The sequence below is a fragment of the Antechinus flavipes genome, chromosome 1, assembly GCF_016432865.1.
Source record: "Antechinus flavipes isolate AdamAnt ecotype Samford, QLD, Australia chromosome 1, AdamAnt_v2, whole genome shotgun sequence".
Taxonomy (NCBI): domain Eukaryota; kingdom Metazoa; phylum Chordata; class Mammalia; order Dasyuromorphia; family Dasyuridae; genus Antechinus; species Antechinus flavipes.
In genome coordinates this window covers 48257224-48273917 of record NC_067398.1, presented here as the reverse complement: position 1 = coordinate 48273917, position 16694 = coordinate 48257224, and the positions used below count along the sequence as shown (strand labels likewise).

The 16694-nt window shown below is 42.3% G+C and overlaps 1 protein-coding gene across 4 annotated transcripts in view; it reads left to right on the top strand.

Annotated features, from left to right (window-relative positions):
• The first annotated feature begins 854 nt into the window (after positions 1-854).
• The window catches only part of SRGAP3 (SLIT-ROBO Rho GTPase activating protein 3), a 278275-nt gene continuing 262435 nt past the window's right edge, over positions 855-16694 (top strand). For all 4 annotated transcript variants that reach the window (XM_051981475.1, XM_051981466.1, XM_051981457.1 and 1 more), the window contains exon 1: positions 855-1851. In XM_051981475.1, coding sequence (XP_051837435.1) covers positions 1785-1851 — 67 coding nt within the window. In that variant the 5' untranslated portion in view covers positions 855-1784. The remainder of the gene's footprint in view (positions 1852-16694) is intronic.

Here is a 16694-nt window from a genome sequence, read left to right as displayed (position 1 = left end):
TGAAAGTCTTTTCATCTCTCTGAATCTCAGTTTTCTCATTTATAACATGGGGCTAAGGATTTCCCTGGGTTTGAACCCTTGGTCAGACACTAGTTTGTGTGACTCTGAGCAAGTTCTTAACCACTCCCAGCCTCAGTTTACTCATCTGTGCAATGAAGAGATGGATTTCTATGACCTGGAAGGTACTTTTTAGCTCTAAATCTTCTATTGAGGTAGATAAAAGCTAAGGATTTCCCTGGTTACAAACCCTTGGTCAGACACTAGCTGTGTGACACTGGGCAAATTCTTAATCACTCCCATCCTCAGTTTACTCATCTGTGCAATGAAGAGATGGGTTCTATGACCTGGAAGGTCCTTCCTAGCTCTAAATCTTCTACTGAAATAGGTAAACACAGGATAAAGGACAGCAGAATCACTTTTATTTTTTACATAGCATTTATATATAATATATATTGCTTATGTAGCATTTTCAAATTTAAAAGTCGCTTTACTTGCAATCTCCCAACAATTCTGGGAGGGACAGAGCACGGGTTTTCTCATCCACGCTTTACAGATGGGGAACAGAGAGGGCTAACTTACCCAACGTCACCCAGCTGAGTTTAGGAACTCAGGTCTTCTGGCCTCTCGGCCTAAGGCCCCATCCCTCCACACACAAAGGGAGGTGTGATTAGGACCAATTTGGTGCAATCCCCCGTGAGCTCGGGTCCCCATCCTGCCAGTCTCCTGGGAATAAAGAAGGCGAGCTTCCAGGAGAGACAGCGAGCGCCCGTCAGCCGCGGTTTTTGCTGACCGAGCCGGCAGCCTCCCTCCCTCCCTCCCTCCCTCCCTCCACAGGCTGTGCTAACCTGCTCCTTTCTCCCGTCCCTTTTGTGGGGCTTTTCTCCTTTTCGCTTGCAGTGAGTTATGATGTCCTGTAGGCTACAATGTGTCAGTTGTTATAAAATCTGGGAGGTGGAGTCAGGCCGCTGACGCGACGCTGGTGGTGTCGGGGGGAGCGAGCGAGCGAGCGAGCGAGCTGGCCAGCGAGAGTCAGCCCTGCAGTGAAAGCAGCTCCGGTTTCCAGCCCCCGGGTCATCGGAGCCCATGCATTTCAGAAGGAAAACTTGTATTCCTCTCTCCTGCCTTTGATCGTCTCCGTAGATCGGGCCGTCGGAAGGACGTGGACGCCGGACGGAGGGAGGGAGAGAGCGGGGCGGGGGGAAAATGCGAGATGCGAGCCCCTTTGGCAACCTGACCATTTCTTTGGACGAACCTGGAGAGCGTTTCTTATCGGCTCTGGGAACTGACTGCACGTCAAAGGAGGAGCCTCTGTGTGTGTGTGCGAGAGAGTGTTTGCGTGAGTGTGTGAGTGCAAGGGTGTGTGTGCACGCCCCGCGATCGGGAGTGTGCACGTTGGAATGAGTGTGTGAGCGCTTGTGTGTGTGTTTGTTTGCGTGTGCGCGTGAATGTTTTCGAGAGACGTACATACATATATTTAAAGAGAAGTCCTGAAAAACTGAAGCAGGTTGCTGTGCTTCTTTGGAGGGAGGGGGGGATGTCTACTCCCTTTTAAGACAAGCTGACTGAAGCCAGCTATATTATTTGCCTTCCCCCCCTCTCCCCGCCAATGAAGAGAATTCTTCCTGCGAGCTAGAAGGTTGGTTCCCCCCTTTCCCTTTCTGCAGCCAAGTGAAACTGATTAGTCCCCAAACCTTGGAGATCGACTTGACTCCTGCAATTGCTGGGAGTACCCGAGAAGAAATCGGGAGAAAAACAGATCGGGGTTGGTGTAGCCCCTTCAGAAAATGTCATCTCAAACTAAGTTCAAGAAAGACAAAGAGATCATAGCTGAATATGAAACCCAAGTCAAGGGTGAGTTACCTTTTGACTTTTCCTTCCCTTCCCCCTCTCGATTTCTCTAGCTGTAGATGCGATTCTTTTTTCCTCCCGTTTCCTACAGCCGAACGTTGTTATGCATCGGTAATCTTATTGTGAGCATGGGCGGGTTGCGGCTGCACGAGACCGGGCTGCTTTCAGCTGCAGCGATGCAAGGGGCTGGTGTGTGCATTCTAGGAGGGATAGCAAAAGCTGCATTGCAGCTGTGCGAGGGTTGTCTGGTTGACTTGAGAAGTGTCAGTGTCAGGAAAATGCCTACTTCATCATCCTGACGGTGACATGTCACTCTAAAGCCATTTTGACAACCACTGCTGTCCTCCCTCCCCGTGGAAGCCCTTCAAGGCTGCCGTATTTGCAGATCTATGGGCTTTTTTGCTTCTACCACCTTTCCCCCAGGGGTCAGAATTCATGTGTATGTGCACCTGGAAACAGCACACACACACACACACACACACACACACACACACATTGTGTTTCTTTGTGGATTTCTCTCTGCTGTATTGCATTTCCATGGATTAACTGTTATGGGGGCATATTGATCCAAACTAATGCAGGCATTTAAGCATAAAGAGACAGCTCCATGCAGAAATGTTCTCTCTCACAGTGGGCAGCCAATCAGAGTTCCTGCAGCAGCATTTAGGGGCGTCTGCCTTCATTCAAAGGAAACAAGCCTGGGTACAGTGAAGGCTGATGAGCCTCTGTCTGCAGTGGCTTTGCTAAAGCTTGCCTTGAGACCCTGGGTTGAACCCAATGACCTCTGCCTGTTTCTCTGAGCCCAGTGTTCTGGACCTATGCCCTGCTGATAGCCTCGCCAAATGAAGGGCTGACGCTGATCGCAAGGTTTGCACTAGTCTTTGCAAAATTGATAATTGCAAAAACCCAGTGCACTTCAGGCAAAAAGAGGACTCCCTCCCCAACCTCTCTCCACCCCACCCCTTTTGCATTTCTGCTTTGCTTTGACTAGCGGAGACCTTAGCATCATCCCCAAAGCTCCCTCTGCTTTGGAGAAATGTCAGAGGCCTCAGCACTTATAATTGAACAGCAATCTGTTTTCTTGGGGGTCAGCGTTGTGCTGTTGCTGCAACGTGAAGGATGGATTGTATCTCTCTCTTTCTCATGAGAGTAAAGAAAATAAATCTTCTGGGGAGACTGAGGCCCATCCTTCATTCCCCCAGGGCATTGAAAAGATCCATTATAAGAGGCCAATATGTCTTGGGCTTACAACACCTGCCTCTCATTCCCTTTCTGTCGAAGGCTCAATGATCTGGGAACTTAGGAAGCCCCCTCAGGAACCGGGGGCCTGCAGTGTATAGAGCTGCCACTGAGAACTTCAAATGCTTGAGAAACTTTGGGAAAGGAGAGCAGTTATCAGGGGGAGGGCTTTGTTTTTCCCACTGAGCCAACAATCCTTTTCCTTTCAATTCTGGCAAAAGGCCGTTATGCTAATCATGAATAGACCCAGCTCTGGATGAAACTGATCAAGAAAAACCTTCCTTTCTCCTAAACCCCTCCTTTGTATGTCGTTGTCTTGTGGAAAATAGTAACTTCTGATACGTCTGTCTCTGAAGTTTGGAAGACAAGCCCCTTTATTGTTCTGAGAACTGGCTTGATTGCCAAATAAAATAACTGGGCATGGATTTGCATTTTCAATGAGCTGATTATTTATAAGACCTATTTTGCTCATGTGTGAATGTATACAGATATATGTATATATACATACACATATATGTGTGTATATACACAGAGACATACACACATATAAATATGTGTGTATGTGTGTATATATGTGTATATATATATATATATATATACATATATATATATATATATATACATACATATATATATATTTAAAGAAGATCTTAAGAGTTTTGGGAAATCTTTCTCAGATTATCAACTCTTATCCCTTTTTGGAAGGATTGGCCATCACCGCTGCACCAACTGACTTTGCTTGATTTTCCCAATCAAGCCTTTATTGTCTAGGCTAATTATTGACCTGTCATCTTTATTTTAAGGAACTAGCTAGCGTGTGCAAGATAATGAATTTGGACACGGATGTGTTCCAAGGACACCAGCTGTAATCCTGGTTTTTGCACCCAAACACCTCGATCCAGGGCCCATCCCTTTGCCTCTGGTCTCACCCATTCTTGGCAGTGGGAGAGTGTGCCTTGATTTAAGCATCATTGACATCTGTGGGATTCAGGCAGGAATAATTTTACACACCGAAACCTTTGGAAAGCCCGCCTTTCAGAGCTCCATTGGACAGAATTGTAAAGGCCAGGAAGCTTCTGAAGGCTAGCCCGAGCCCAGCCCTCCCGGAGACATTGTTCTCTTGAAGCTGCTTCTTCAAAGATTGACACCAAGAGCAGATGGGCATTTTGGGGTGGGGACTGCCTCTTGATGCTGCTCCTTTGTTTACCCTCCTACTTTCATTTTGGAGGTCTTTGTTGCTGGCTTTGGAGAATGATAGACCAATCACAACAAATACTATTTGATGTCAATTACCTTTCTCCCTGGGTGTAATTTGGCCAAATTGATGGGCTGGAACCCCCTCGTTAGGCAAATTTAGCTCTGCCCTAGCTCTCACTTGGCTTTTGATTTTTAGCAACGATACCGAGTTCTCTGCCGACTTGTGCCCTCTTCACTCTTCTTGAAGGATTTAGGGTTGGCAAAAAGGAAACATTTTTTACACTCTACGTGTTTTGGAATTTTCAATGTGAAATGAAGTGGTCCCTCTGCTGTTCATTTGAAGTGTGGATTTTCATTTTAAAGATATAAAAAAATGAGAAAGAGTGGGGACAGTGGTCAGGGGAGACCGTTTCGAGGAAACGGAAAGAGTCTTGGATCAGGGTGGAGATGTCAGTCTTGCTCAGCCATTGGAGGGCTGGTGTCAGTTTCCTTAATTGTAAAACTGAAGGAGTTGTATTGTATAAGACCCGAGATTTCCTGCAGCTCTGAGTTCTAGGATCCTCTGATCAGTAAAGATTCTGTGAGCTTTGTGACATTAAGGCTGGATTCTAGCCCCAAATCTGCTACCAGTTAATTATCTCTCTCTGCAGACTTAGACAAACCTTCACTTTTCTGGTTTCTGGGTCTCAGTTTCCTCATCTGTAAGTTGACTCAGAGTGTGATATACTGTTGAGATTAAAAGCTCTTAGTTTTAATCTCAGCTCTGCGACTTCCTTCCTGTGTGATGCTAGATAAGTCACTGTTAACTTTTCTGGTTCTGAGTTTCCTTATCTGTAAAGTGAGGATGTTGCACTCCTTGGGACATTTCATCTGGAGTTAAAAAGACCAAAGTTCAAATCCTATCCTCCGCACTTACTAGCTACCTAACCCTGACTAAGTTCCTGTGTCTCAATTTCCTCATTTGTAAAATGGGTGTTGGACTTGATGGTCTCTTCTGGCTCGAAATCTATGGTCCTTTAATTGATAAAAGATATTTCTAGCTCTGAAATCCAGTAATTCTTATTTTTTGCTAAAATAAAAATTCTCTTCATTTAACCCATTTTTATGATAGTATAAATCTAAAAATGTTAGAGAGGAAGAAAAGTGACTGAGAAAGATCACAGGGAAACATTTTTTCATTCAACAAACATTTGCCGAGAAGTTCCTGTATGACAGGTTCTGAGGTGGAGACTAAAGAAGAGACAAAAATTCTCAGGGATTAACCTGATTTGGAATACAGGTTTTAATAACCAGTACAAATGCAGTTTACTGTGGGCCAGGCATTATATTAAGTACTGGGCAAACAAAGAAAAGCAAAAACTGTTCCTGCCCTCAAGGAGCTCACTTTCTGCTGGGAGAAACAATATATCCCTAAGTAATACCAGATAGATACAGAGTAATTGGGAAGGCTTGGGTAGGTGTGAGAGAGGTAGTTTAGGCAGGAAAGGACTTCTTTAGAGAGGGGTTATTTGAGTTGTGTTGGGAAGGAAGTCTGGAAAACTAGCAGATAGAGGTGAGGAGAGAAAACATTCCAGGTATGGGGAATAGCTAGCACTATAGGTAAAATGAGGAAAAACCAAGCTAAAAACTTCTAAAAGAGTGTTAACTTTTAGTGTTCTCAAGTCATGTTAGCCATTTCTGACTTTATGTGAGCCCCCTTTTTGGAGAATTCTTGGCAAGGATACTGGAAAGTCTCTGCCATTTCCTCCTCCAGTTCATTTTACAGACGAGTAAACTGAGGCAAACAGGGTGAAGCGACTTGCCCAGCAGTAAGCTTCTGGGGCCAGATTTGAATTTAGGAAGCTATGTTTTCCTGGTTCCAGGGGCTCTCTCTGCTACATCACCTAGCTGGCACCATCAAATAGGGAAAGCTGTTTGGAAAACAAACTGATCTGGCTCCAGCAAAAACAACTTCTAATAGAACAGTTCCGTCGCTCTGTAACTGAATAGGGCATTTCCGTGTTCTAAGTTTTAGGACTGCCAGATCACAGCAGTTGTTTGTTCTGTATTTGGGGTAGGTGGGAGAAGGCCCTTCATCACTTGGGGAGAGATGTTGACTTTCCTAGTCTGTGGCCCCAAACTGGGAAACCACACCTATCTAGCTTCAAACAGGAGCATTTTACTGGAGAAACTATGGCAGAAGCCCTCAACAAGTAGGCAGCTTGAGTGGATTCACATTGGACACAATTCCTTTGGCTTATTCAAAAGCACCCAGGTCTCTCAAAGTGTGAGAAGGGATCCTCATACCTGGAGCCTCCAAACTCTTTGTTTTCCCAGTTCACCCCTTGGGTTGTACCCCTGGTTCAGTGCCACGGAGGCAGAGCCAGGAAGACTGGTTAGATTAGACCATGGAGCTTATAGCAGCTATAGTTCTACAATTTTCAAGCTTGTTGCAGGATGGTATTCCTTTGCCTTCCTTTTTCCACTCCATTTTAATGCTGCTTAGTCCATTTTCAGTGTCCCATTTCAAGGGCCCAGGATTAGGCAGTGCAGCTATGACACTTGTCACACTGTAGGGAGGCAGATCTGTAGGGAGCGTAATATTCAGAACCAGAAAGAACGTTAGAGATAAATCTGCACAGCTTGTTCATTTTACATATAAGAAAAAGAGAGATTTGATACCAACCTCCCTCCTGCCTCGGTTGAAAGAGTTCCAGATGATGTCTTTAATGTGTAAACAAGATGCACCTAGGCTTGAACTCCTTATGAAGTACAAATGATTCTCTCATTGGGTTAGGAAGAGAACAGCTCCATTGGTTGAGTGAGTACCTTAGCTATGGCTCTGATTGTTTCATACAACTGAATCTTGGGTAATTTCAGAGAGAAAGGAAGGGGATTTTTTTTCCCTTTGCTTCTCTTTCTCACTCTGGTCTCCTGACCCCCTCCACTAGACATATCACCAGAACTACCAAAACCCTTGCATGACTTGCCCGAGGTCAGGCAGTTAGTGAATAATAGAGCTGGGCCTCGAGTCCTAGTTTTCTGGCTGAATCTGGTGTATTTCCCATTGCACAATTGCTTTCAGAAAATGTGTTCCTCTGATAGTGATCCTTCCCTGACAACTTCAAGGAATGATGGATTTTTTTTTTTTTTTAGGGGAAACCCACTTGTTGTGTGACTTTGGATAGGTCATTTCAGACCTCAGTTTCTTCCTCTCTAAAATGAGGGTGTTGGAATCTGTGATTTCTAAGGTCTGAATCAGTGACTCAAGTGCCTAGCATAAGGAAATTTGCTGCTGAATTAAAGTTCTAGTAAATGGGCTCTCCACAAGCACCCTGCACATGTTCACAAGCCATCATCTTTATAACTGGTTTTCTTTTCTCAAGTGGGCAACTTTTAGAGAAGGGTGTGATTAGACTGTGGCCCGCTGATGAAAAGGAATGAGAATACATAAGAGGCTCAGGTGCCAAAAGCCACTTTGAGATGACTAATAGAAAGGAAATGTTGATCTGTGAAACTAGCAAAAGAGTGAATTCAATTCAAGTAAACAACACTTATTGGATGCCTCTTTTGAACAGATTCACTGGGCTGGGTTGGGGGTGGGGTGTGTTCACTTGTAGGGGATGGATTTAAAAATGAAGTTTTGTGCTTTAAAAAAGATTAAATCCAGCTGTACTTCCAGTATCAGAAAAACAGTTAAGCAAAGCTGTCTCATACAATGACCACATCTGATGGGTATGCAACGTTCTGTACCTATAGCACTGCCTTCTTAACAAGTGATAGAGAAGAAGTAAATATAATCACTGGATCCTGGATTTAGAGCTGGACTTTTGAGGTCCTCCTCTAGTCCAATCTCCTTTTTACAAATGGCCACATTGAGGCCCAGAGAACTTCATTAATTTGCTCAAGGCCACTCCCTCCACAGCTACTACAGAATCAGGATTTTAAATCAGATCCTCTGATATCAAATCCAGTGCCCTCTCTATTGTGCCATGCTTTTGTCCTCTGTTCTCTAAGACCAAAGTTGGTCACTGCAGTAAAACCAAGTTTGAATGTCTTTTTCTATATGTAAATTACTTCACAGACCCAAAGAATGATAAAATGCTAGTTATTGATATTTTCGTTTTGTTTTTGTTTCCATTATTTTAGTCATTGTGTAGTTTGTTTTCTTGGTTCTGATGGCATCAGCCTTAACTTCGTATTAGTTCTTATGTCTTCTCATGTTTCAATGAGTCCTTTCTTGTTTTTTTTTTTTTTTTTTTGGTGTGTTTTCTATAGCCTTTGTCATATAACATAGCATAAAGGTAGGGCATTTTGCATTCCACTTTTTTTTTTTTTTTTTTTTTTTTTGCCATTGGGGATATTGTAGAGGAAATTCCATTCCAGATGTAGGTAAGAACACAACATTTGTAGTATCATAGACTCTCAGAAATAATCTAAATTTGGTGTCAAATTCAAATACAGATGGATTTCTAAGATACTAAGGAGTGAACCTTCAGGCCTAAACTCCTGCTAGTGGTGCTCCGTCCAGATACTGCTCTAAGTGCTCTACAACACTTGCTTCATCCGTTTACATGGCAGTTGGAACAAATTGTTCTCTGCCTTCTCATCTGCTCTTGGGCTACCCTAACTCATCTTTTAATTACTCTCAATCTGGTTTAGCCCATCTGCCAAAACAGTTTACGGGGGTGTGGCCACTGAGTATGTTATGGCTTCTTGGAGCCACAGGTGAGAGCTAGGGGGATCAGATGGTCACCAGAGATGGAAAGCAGCCTGTGAGGGCTCAGTAGCCTTCACATCACAGGTACTCATCCTTCCTGTCCACTAGTCCACCCCAGGCCTATTGACTCAGCCACAAATTCACCAGCTCTCCTGGTCACCTTCCACCAAGGGTTCATACACCTGCAGAGCAACTTTCATCTTCAGAGAAGGGCAGGCACCCAAGCACTTCAGACCAAAACAGGAGCGCTACCTTGAGAAAAAAAAAACCCATGAAGGATCAGCTTTCTGTACTCTAGTGGGAATAGCATCGTGTCTCCTGCTCAAATATGTCTCCAAACATAGTTTCTCCACAGTCACGAGCATTACTACACAGCTAGACCTGCTTCTTTTCCATAACCCTCTGCTCATCTGAACCCTTTTCTCTCTCCCCTCTTTTATTAGTGCTAACTGGAGTGGTTTGGATTAAAAATTTACATGATGAATACAGTAAGTCTGGCCTGGAGTTCTGGCTCTTCCGTTAACTAGTGGTGTGACTTTTATAGGGGGTCAAGCAGGAGGGTGAAAGGTGACCTTCAAAGAGGTAGATTTGGGCTGGATGGAAGGAAAAGGTCCCTTTCCTTGGAGGCCTTCAGATCTGACCGTTTGCTCCTTGTTGCATCCTTTTTGGATCATAGGTTGAGCTAGATGCCCTCAGCTCTGAAATTCTGTGCTTCTGTGATCAGTTCTCTGAGTCTCAGTTTCCTCATTTATAAAATCGAGCTTAAGCATAACTTGTTTTGCCTGCCTCACTGGGTTGTATTGAGGAGACAATGAAATAATATAGAAAAAAAGCTCTCTGTAGTCAGAAAGTTGCTATGCAAATGTGAGGAATTATTATAATTATTAATGACAATAATGATAAACAGATAACTGAAAGTTGCTGATAATTTGGCAGAGAACGCCTGCTCATTCTGAACCAGAGAATGACTTCAGACAGACAAAAACTGCTGCTGCTTTGACGGTCATTTCTTCCCTCCTTAATATCTTGGCTTCTAAAAAAATCAATACAGAGTAGGATTAAGTCATAAACTGACTTGATTTATTCCTTGATATCCTGGGGGAGGAGGATTGGGGAGGGACTGAGATTTAAGTGTTATTGATGGGACCTTGAGCCTAAATAGGATATTGTGACTCATTTTGAAGTAGCCCCTTCTAAGTCATGCTGTATCAATCAAGACTGCTTTAAAATAGACAGGGCTTGCCATCTGGGGATGTTGACATTAACATGGATGGATTGTGGCCTATGGCAGAAATGCATGATTGTGTACTTTTCAGAGACATTCGTACATGAACGGACAGACACTCATTAGGCACCTACTGTTTGCAGGGCACTTTGCAGACTACAGAGTAGTTGTGTATAGTGGTAAAAAGAAATGAAAGAAAAAAAGGCATAAAACGAGAGGCAGAATGCTATATTGGAGTGTTGGATTTAGAATCCAGAAGACCTGGGTTTTAACTGATGCTTACTATATGTGTGATTCTGCATAAATCACTGAATTTTTCGCAATTTGTTTTCTCGTCTGTGAAACTAGTATGATAATAGCTGAAGTATTTATTTCACAGGGTTGTTATGAAGCTCAAATGTGAAGGTAACCTATCTGTTTTATAAACTTTGAAGTTTGATGTACAGTGGTGTATCTCCCTTCCTCCTTTCCTTCTTCCCTTCTTCCCTTCCTCCCTTCTTTCCTTTCCTTTCTTTCCTTTTCCCCTCTCCTTTTCTTTTCCTTCCCTTTTCCCTTCCTTTCTCCTCTTCCCCTTCCCTTTCCTTTCCCCTTTCCCTTTCCATCATTTCTCTTTCTCATCTACATTGTACACATTTAAGTATATGTAGGGAACTGCAAATATGGAAATTCCCTCTATTGATGCAGATTGGGAATTCACCTGTACCTTATTGTCATAGAGTAACTGCAGATGAGAGGTTAATAAGTTGCCCAAGATTCTGCCACCAGCATTTGTGAAAAGTAGAAGCTAAATCCCAACCTGACATAGTGGATAGAATGCTGGGCTTAGAATCAGGAGGAACTCCCTTTAATGTGGTATCTTAAGTTGTTTGCCATGGAATGCAAGGCAAGCCCCTTAATCCCTTTGAAGGGGTGGTCTTAGTTCCCTCTTCTACAAAATGGAAGCAACAGTAGCATCTCCAGCACAGGATTGTTGTGAGGGATATAACATATGTAAAGTATTTGCAAACCTTGAAGTGCAGATTATACCTTGTTGAGGTCTTCAAGCAGAGGCTGGATAAGCATTTCCTGTTGAGTGTGTTATAGGGGTGATTCCTTTTTAGGATATGTCTTGAACTATTTGGCTGCTTAGGTCCTTCTCAACTCAAAAATGACTAGAGTCTGTGATCTTGCTTTCCTAATTCGAAGACTACTATCTAACTCTATCCTGACTTCCTGACCCCATGGACTATACCATGCTACTCCTCAAAGTGCTCCATACAGTGCTAGTATTATTAATATTATTCTACTTGGACTTGTGATTTTATTGAAATAGAGAACTTTAATGGAAGAAGTTTCCTCCATCAATACAAATTGGCCACTAGTCTGAAATTTATAATCTTTGAGAATTATAGGGGCACCAAGAAATTAAGCAATGTGCTAAGGGTCATAGAGTCAGTGAGTGTTAAAAACAGATTTGAATCCAGTTTTTCCTAACTTTGAGCTCTTGGTCCATTATACCATGTGGGGGTTGTTATTGTCATTGTCATTATTATCACCATCATCTCATTAATAATAAAAAAAAGATTTTTTGCAAGTAAGAAATTAAGTAAAGATGGAGTCCAACTTTATCTATCTTTCTCTCTAGTTGTATTTATACTGGTCACTGGGATATACAGAATGATCCAAAAGCTTCAGTGAAATTTTAACCTTAAAATTGTACTAAGATTTCTGTGATAGTCTGTATCTGCTTTAGCTCTCAATTTACTCAGCAAGCTACTATATGAATTAATTTTTCAGATCACTTTAATGCTTAACTAATTTGTACTTTAATGAGTGATTGCTGCCTTCTATGGGTATCACATCTCTAATGCAAATGTAGGACTTTAAGAGCCCCAAGACCTGAGTTTGAATCCCTCCCTGCTTTGCTGCTTGCGGAATGGGTCAATAATCTCCATATTCCTGACCCCATGGAGTAATATGAAGATTAAATTCAATACCATCTGTACAAAATGCTTTATATTATAATAAGGAGCAGGACAGTGTAAGTGCGGTGAATTACTAGTCCTAGTCTCCAGCTATTTTGAGACCATTTATATCTAGTTGCAGGAATACTGGAGCTTGAGAGCAGTGCCTGAAACTCCAAAGAAATATTAGGAGTCATCAAAATATTTAAGGGGGCTGGCAGATCAATGACCCTCAGAAGAACACACGGCTCCTGCCAGCAAGAGATTAAAAAAAAAAGAAAAGGTTCTGTTAAAAGGAATTTTATAATAGCTGCCGCTCAATATGGGTAAACATAGTTATGGGACAAGGAGAAGTTGTTGATGTATATTAGCTGAAGAGGAGTAATCTACTTTGAAAGCTGGGTGGGATTTAACTGATGGTGATGTTGAAGGATCAGGAACTGCTCTGTGAAGACCTGGGTCAGATCTCATCTTTGACATTTATCTCTGCAAGTCATAACCCCCTCCAGGGCTTCAGTTTTCTCATTTGTGAAATGAGGATGTTGCTTTAGACCAAGGGTTCTTAACAGGAGGTCCATGGCTTTGAAGTTTTTTTCCCCCCTATTTTGATAATGGCATTTCAATATAATTAGCTCCCTTTGTAGTCTTGGGTGTCTTATGTTTTGGATTTAAAAGTCCTGTTTCGAAAAGAGGCCCCAGACTTCACTGGACTGCTGTCAAAGGAGGGGGGGTCCTTGCCTCCCTCCTCCCCCCCAAATAACGAACTCCTGTACTACTTGATCTTAGAGATCCTTTCCAGTCTAGATCTATAATCCCAAGTCAGCATCTCAGATGTCTCCATTTTTATCTCGAATCTTGTGGAAATGTCAGACCAACATCTTTCATTTGGCAGGGGTATGAAAGGATGTATGTCTCACTTCTCCTGGATAGAAGACTTGGGACCAACAAGCAGTGAGTTTGCTCAATGGTCTGAGGTGGGCGGCCTGCGTCCCTTTGAAGAATTATTTACAGATTTCTGCTTCTGGCTCAGAACTAATCATGTAGGGCATTAAATGGAATGTTGACTGCCTCTAAATATTCCCCTCCTGGAAATCATCCCATGATGTCACATGATGGGGATTTTCTAAGCCTGCTTGGGTATTGATAGTGGAGTCTTTGATTCCTATCTTCCTTCCCTTGTCAAGAAACTCGTGTGATAGGAAATGCATAAAAGCAGTTGAGACTTGGTGTCCCAGCCAGCATATCTGGACATCAAAAGTGCATGCCTCAGAGACCCTCTGGTATGTTGTCAGGTCCTTATTTCCTTTTGCTATTTTCTGATTGGGGGAGGGAGATCAGGGGTGGGGAGAGGAAGGACAACTGATGTATGTGTGAGGAACATGTATGAGAATATAGATGCCCAGTGAAGACATTGGCTGGGAATGTGGATGAATGGTTGGGGATGAAGGAGAAACAATCTGGCAAATTCACAGGTGTGATACAGCCTGAACCAATCAGGGAAACACCTGATCCTTTTAATGCTCCTTAGATCTGTTCTTCCTCTACAGATCTCAAAGTACTTCCTATCTCCCCTATATTTACCACCTTCTAATTTATTTTCTATTTATCTATGCATATGTCTAATTACCATATTTGATTGTAAACCATCAGGCTGAAGCCTGGGCATTTATCTTATCAATCTTTGATGTCTTATGCAGCACTAGAGAAATTCTGTGGTTGAATCTGCTGTTGATTGAACCTGTGATTTTTATTGGAATACAACAAACTTTTAACTGTGTGGATTGTGACCCTCTATTGGGTAGATTAATTGAATACGGGGGTTGCAAAATTATGATTTATTATCAACAAATGTTTGATTTGTATACCTATTTTATATACCTTTGTACGTAGGGTTGCATAAAAATTTCTCTTGTGAAAAGGGATTGCGAGTGGAAACAGTTTAAGAAGCCCTGGTATAGGGTGCTCCCAGTGAGGAGACTCCTGTCTTCCAAATTGCCTGCTCTGCAATTTTTAGTCTTAGAGATTTGCATGGGAACTCACGGGTTAAGCAATTTCCTAAAGTCAAACAACCAATGGCAGAAGTTGAAACCGGATTTTTAAAGATTCTGTGGCTAAGACCACACTGCCTTTCTCTACATCCCTATTGACAATATGGACTGAGGAAAAGAGGCCATTTTCTGTCTCATTTCTTACCTCTCTTAATCACTGATTGGGCATTGCCTCAATCAAACTGAGACTGGGAAAGATCTTAGCTAAAAGGGTCAAAGTCTCTCACTGCATCCAGTGGTCCTGGTCCAAATGCTCTGGAGAACTGAGGCAAGTGACTTTGCACAGCCCACCCTCACTTCAGTCCAATTCACTTGCATGTCATGGCACCACTTCCCTGATGTTCTGGTCCCTTTTGAGAACGAAGGACTAACCACTGTATTTAATGGGAAATTTTAAAATGTTCCTTGTATGAATGAATGAGATATGATATAGTTCCAAATATAGGAAACAATCAACGTAATTCGGGCAGCCGTATATAGATGGGTACTTACTGTTTTACAGGGCGTGACTGTTATTCTCATGAGTTACTTCCTTCCTTTCCAGAGAAGCAAAGGATGGAGCTTTCTTGGGCATAGAAGTAGGTATCTTGAGGAACAGGGATTCATCCATAGTTACCCAGAGCTGAGTGGAAGCTCATTGTTCTAGGGATTGTATTCTTTTCTCTATCTCAACTCATAACCAATTAATTAAGAAAAAGATTTTGGTATTCTCCAGTGATTCCATTCCACCACCAAAATAATCTTTGTTATATGCAAATCTGGCCTAAGACCTAGGAGATCTGGTTCTGTGGAAAGAAGTCTGGATTTTCAAGAAACCTGGGTTTGAAAGCTGTCTCTGTCACTAACTAGCTATGTCTCTTATCTTCAGGTTCCTCAGGTATACAAGATGAAGCTTGCATTAGATGGTCTCCCAAGTTGCTTCCAGTTCTAATTCTGTGGCAATTCTCTGCTAAAATATTTTCTTACTTTCAAAGGTCCAGAGTTTCTCTATGTGGCATTCAAGGCCTTCCATAATCTAGGGTCACTTTACTTTTCCAACCTTTCCCGTGTTATTTCCTTCTGTCAGTTCCAGCCCAAATGGATGACTTTCTTCACCCTTTCCCCCACCATACCCTATACTCTTTCTTATCTCTACACTTCCTCTACACCTGCTTTTCCCTGTGCCTGGAGGCTCCTGCCATTTCCCTTTTACCTGTAGAATTTCCATTTCTCCAAAAATGCCCAACTCTTATAAATGCCATCTTCTTCAGGAAGTTTTTCTTTATCTCCTTGATCAGTAACCATATTTTCTCTCCTACCTCAAAGAGCATTTGGTTCATAGCTCTTGAATATATATAAGTATTGTAGTGTAGCATAGGGATCTGTATTTGTATTTTATTCCCCTTCAAGATGGCAATCTCCATTAGGGCAGGGCCTGTGTCTTAGAAAGATTTTATATTTTTGCCAGAGCCTAGCAGTGCTCATAGCAGAAGGTTGATTGAGTGATTGTCTTGCTATCTAAGTGGTTGAAGTCACTCATTTTATTAGGGTAACATATATCAGAATGCTCCATTGTTATGAATAAGCATTAGGGAAACCTATCAGGATAGAATAAGTATAGGGGGAAAAACAAAACAAAACACCTATCTAAATATATTTGGGCCAAATCAAACTCTACGTGCCCGTAGAGTAGTTGGAGAAGGAAGGAAGACAAAGGAATTGCAAGTTTATACAGAGAAAGACTAGAGCAAGACTACCATGTCTCTTCCTTTTAGTCTTGGAAGGCTTCTTGGAAGAGATGAGCTTTCAAGAGGACTTTGAAGGGAGGAAGGGGAATGGTCTGTAGGCTGCAAGTTTCCTCAGACCTTTCCACCTTTCCCTTTATGGAGATGAAGCAATCTGGGAATGCTACAGTACTGGGGGTGGACTGAGATATAGGGGATTTGGAGGCTAGATTTAATCACTCTACTGAGTATTTTGGGGCAAGTGAAGTCTCACTGAACCTCACTTTTGTTTTGTGTAAAAGGATAGGGTTGAACTAGATAATCTAGCTAACTCGACAAGTATTTATTTAGCACCTTCTTTTACCAGTCCTTCAGGCTTTGGGAATGAAACATTTTAGTGGCCTGGATCCTTAGGATTTGATGATCCCGTCTCTTAATGACACTGAATATAAATCTAAAATAAGACAATATTGTCTCATTTGCATTTATAGAATGATGCAGGCTCTAAAGTGACTTAATAGAAGAGACTGTTGGTATCCAAAGGCCCCCACTTTCTTAAGGCTTACAATCTGGTTCCAGGCTACTTAAAATTTCATAACTTCCCTCCCAAGCAGAGCAGTAGATTTAATTAATATACATTAATCTTTCTAAAATATCATTTGAATCTTATAAGAAGCAGCATGGCATAATATTACACTGTTAGACTTGGAATCTAGAGGTCTGGATTTGAATCCTGCGTGGGACACCAATTCTGTGTGACATTGAAAAGTTATTTGCCGTCTGAGATGTCTG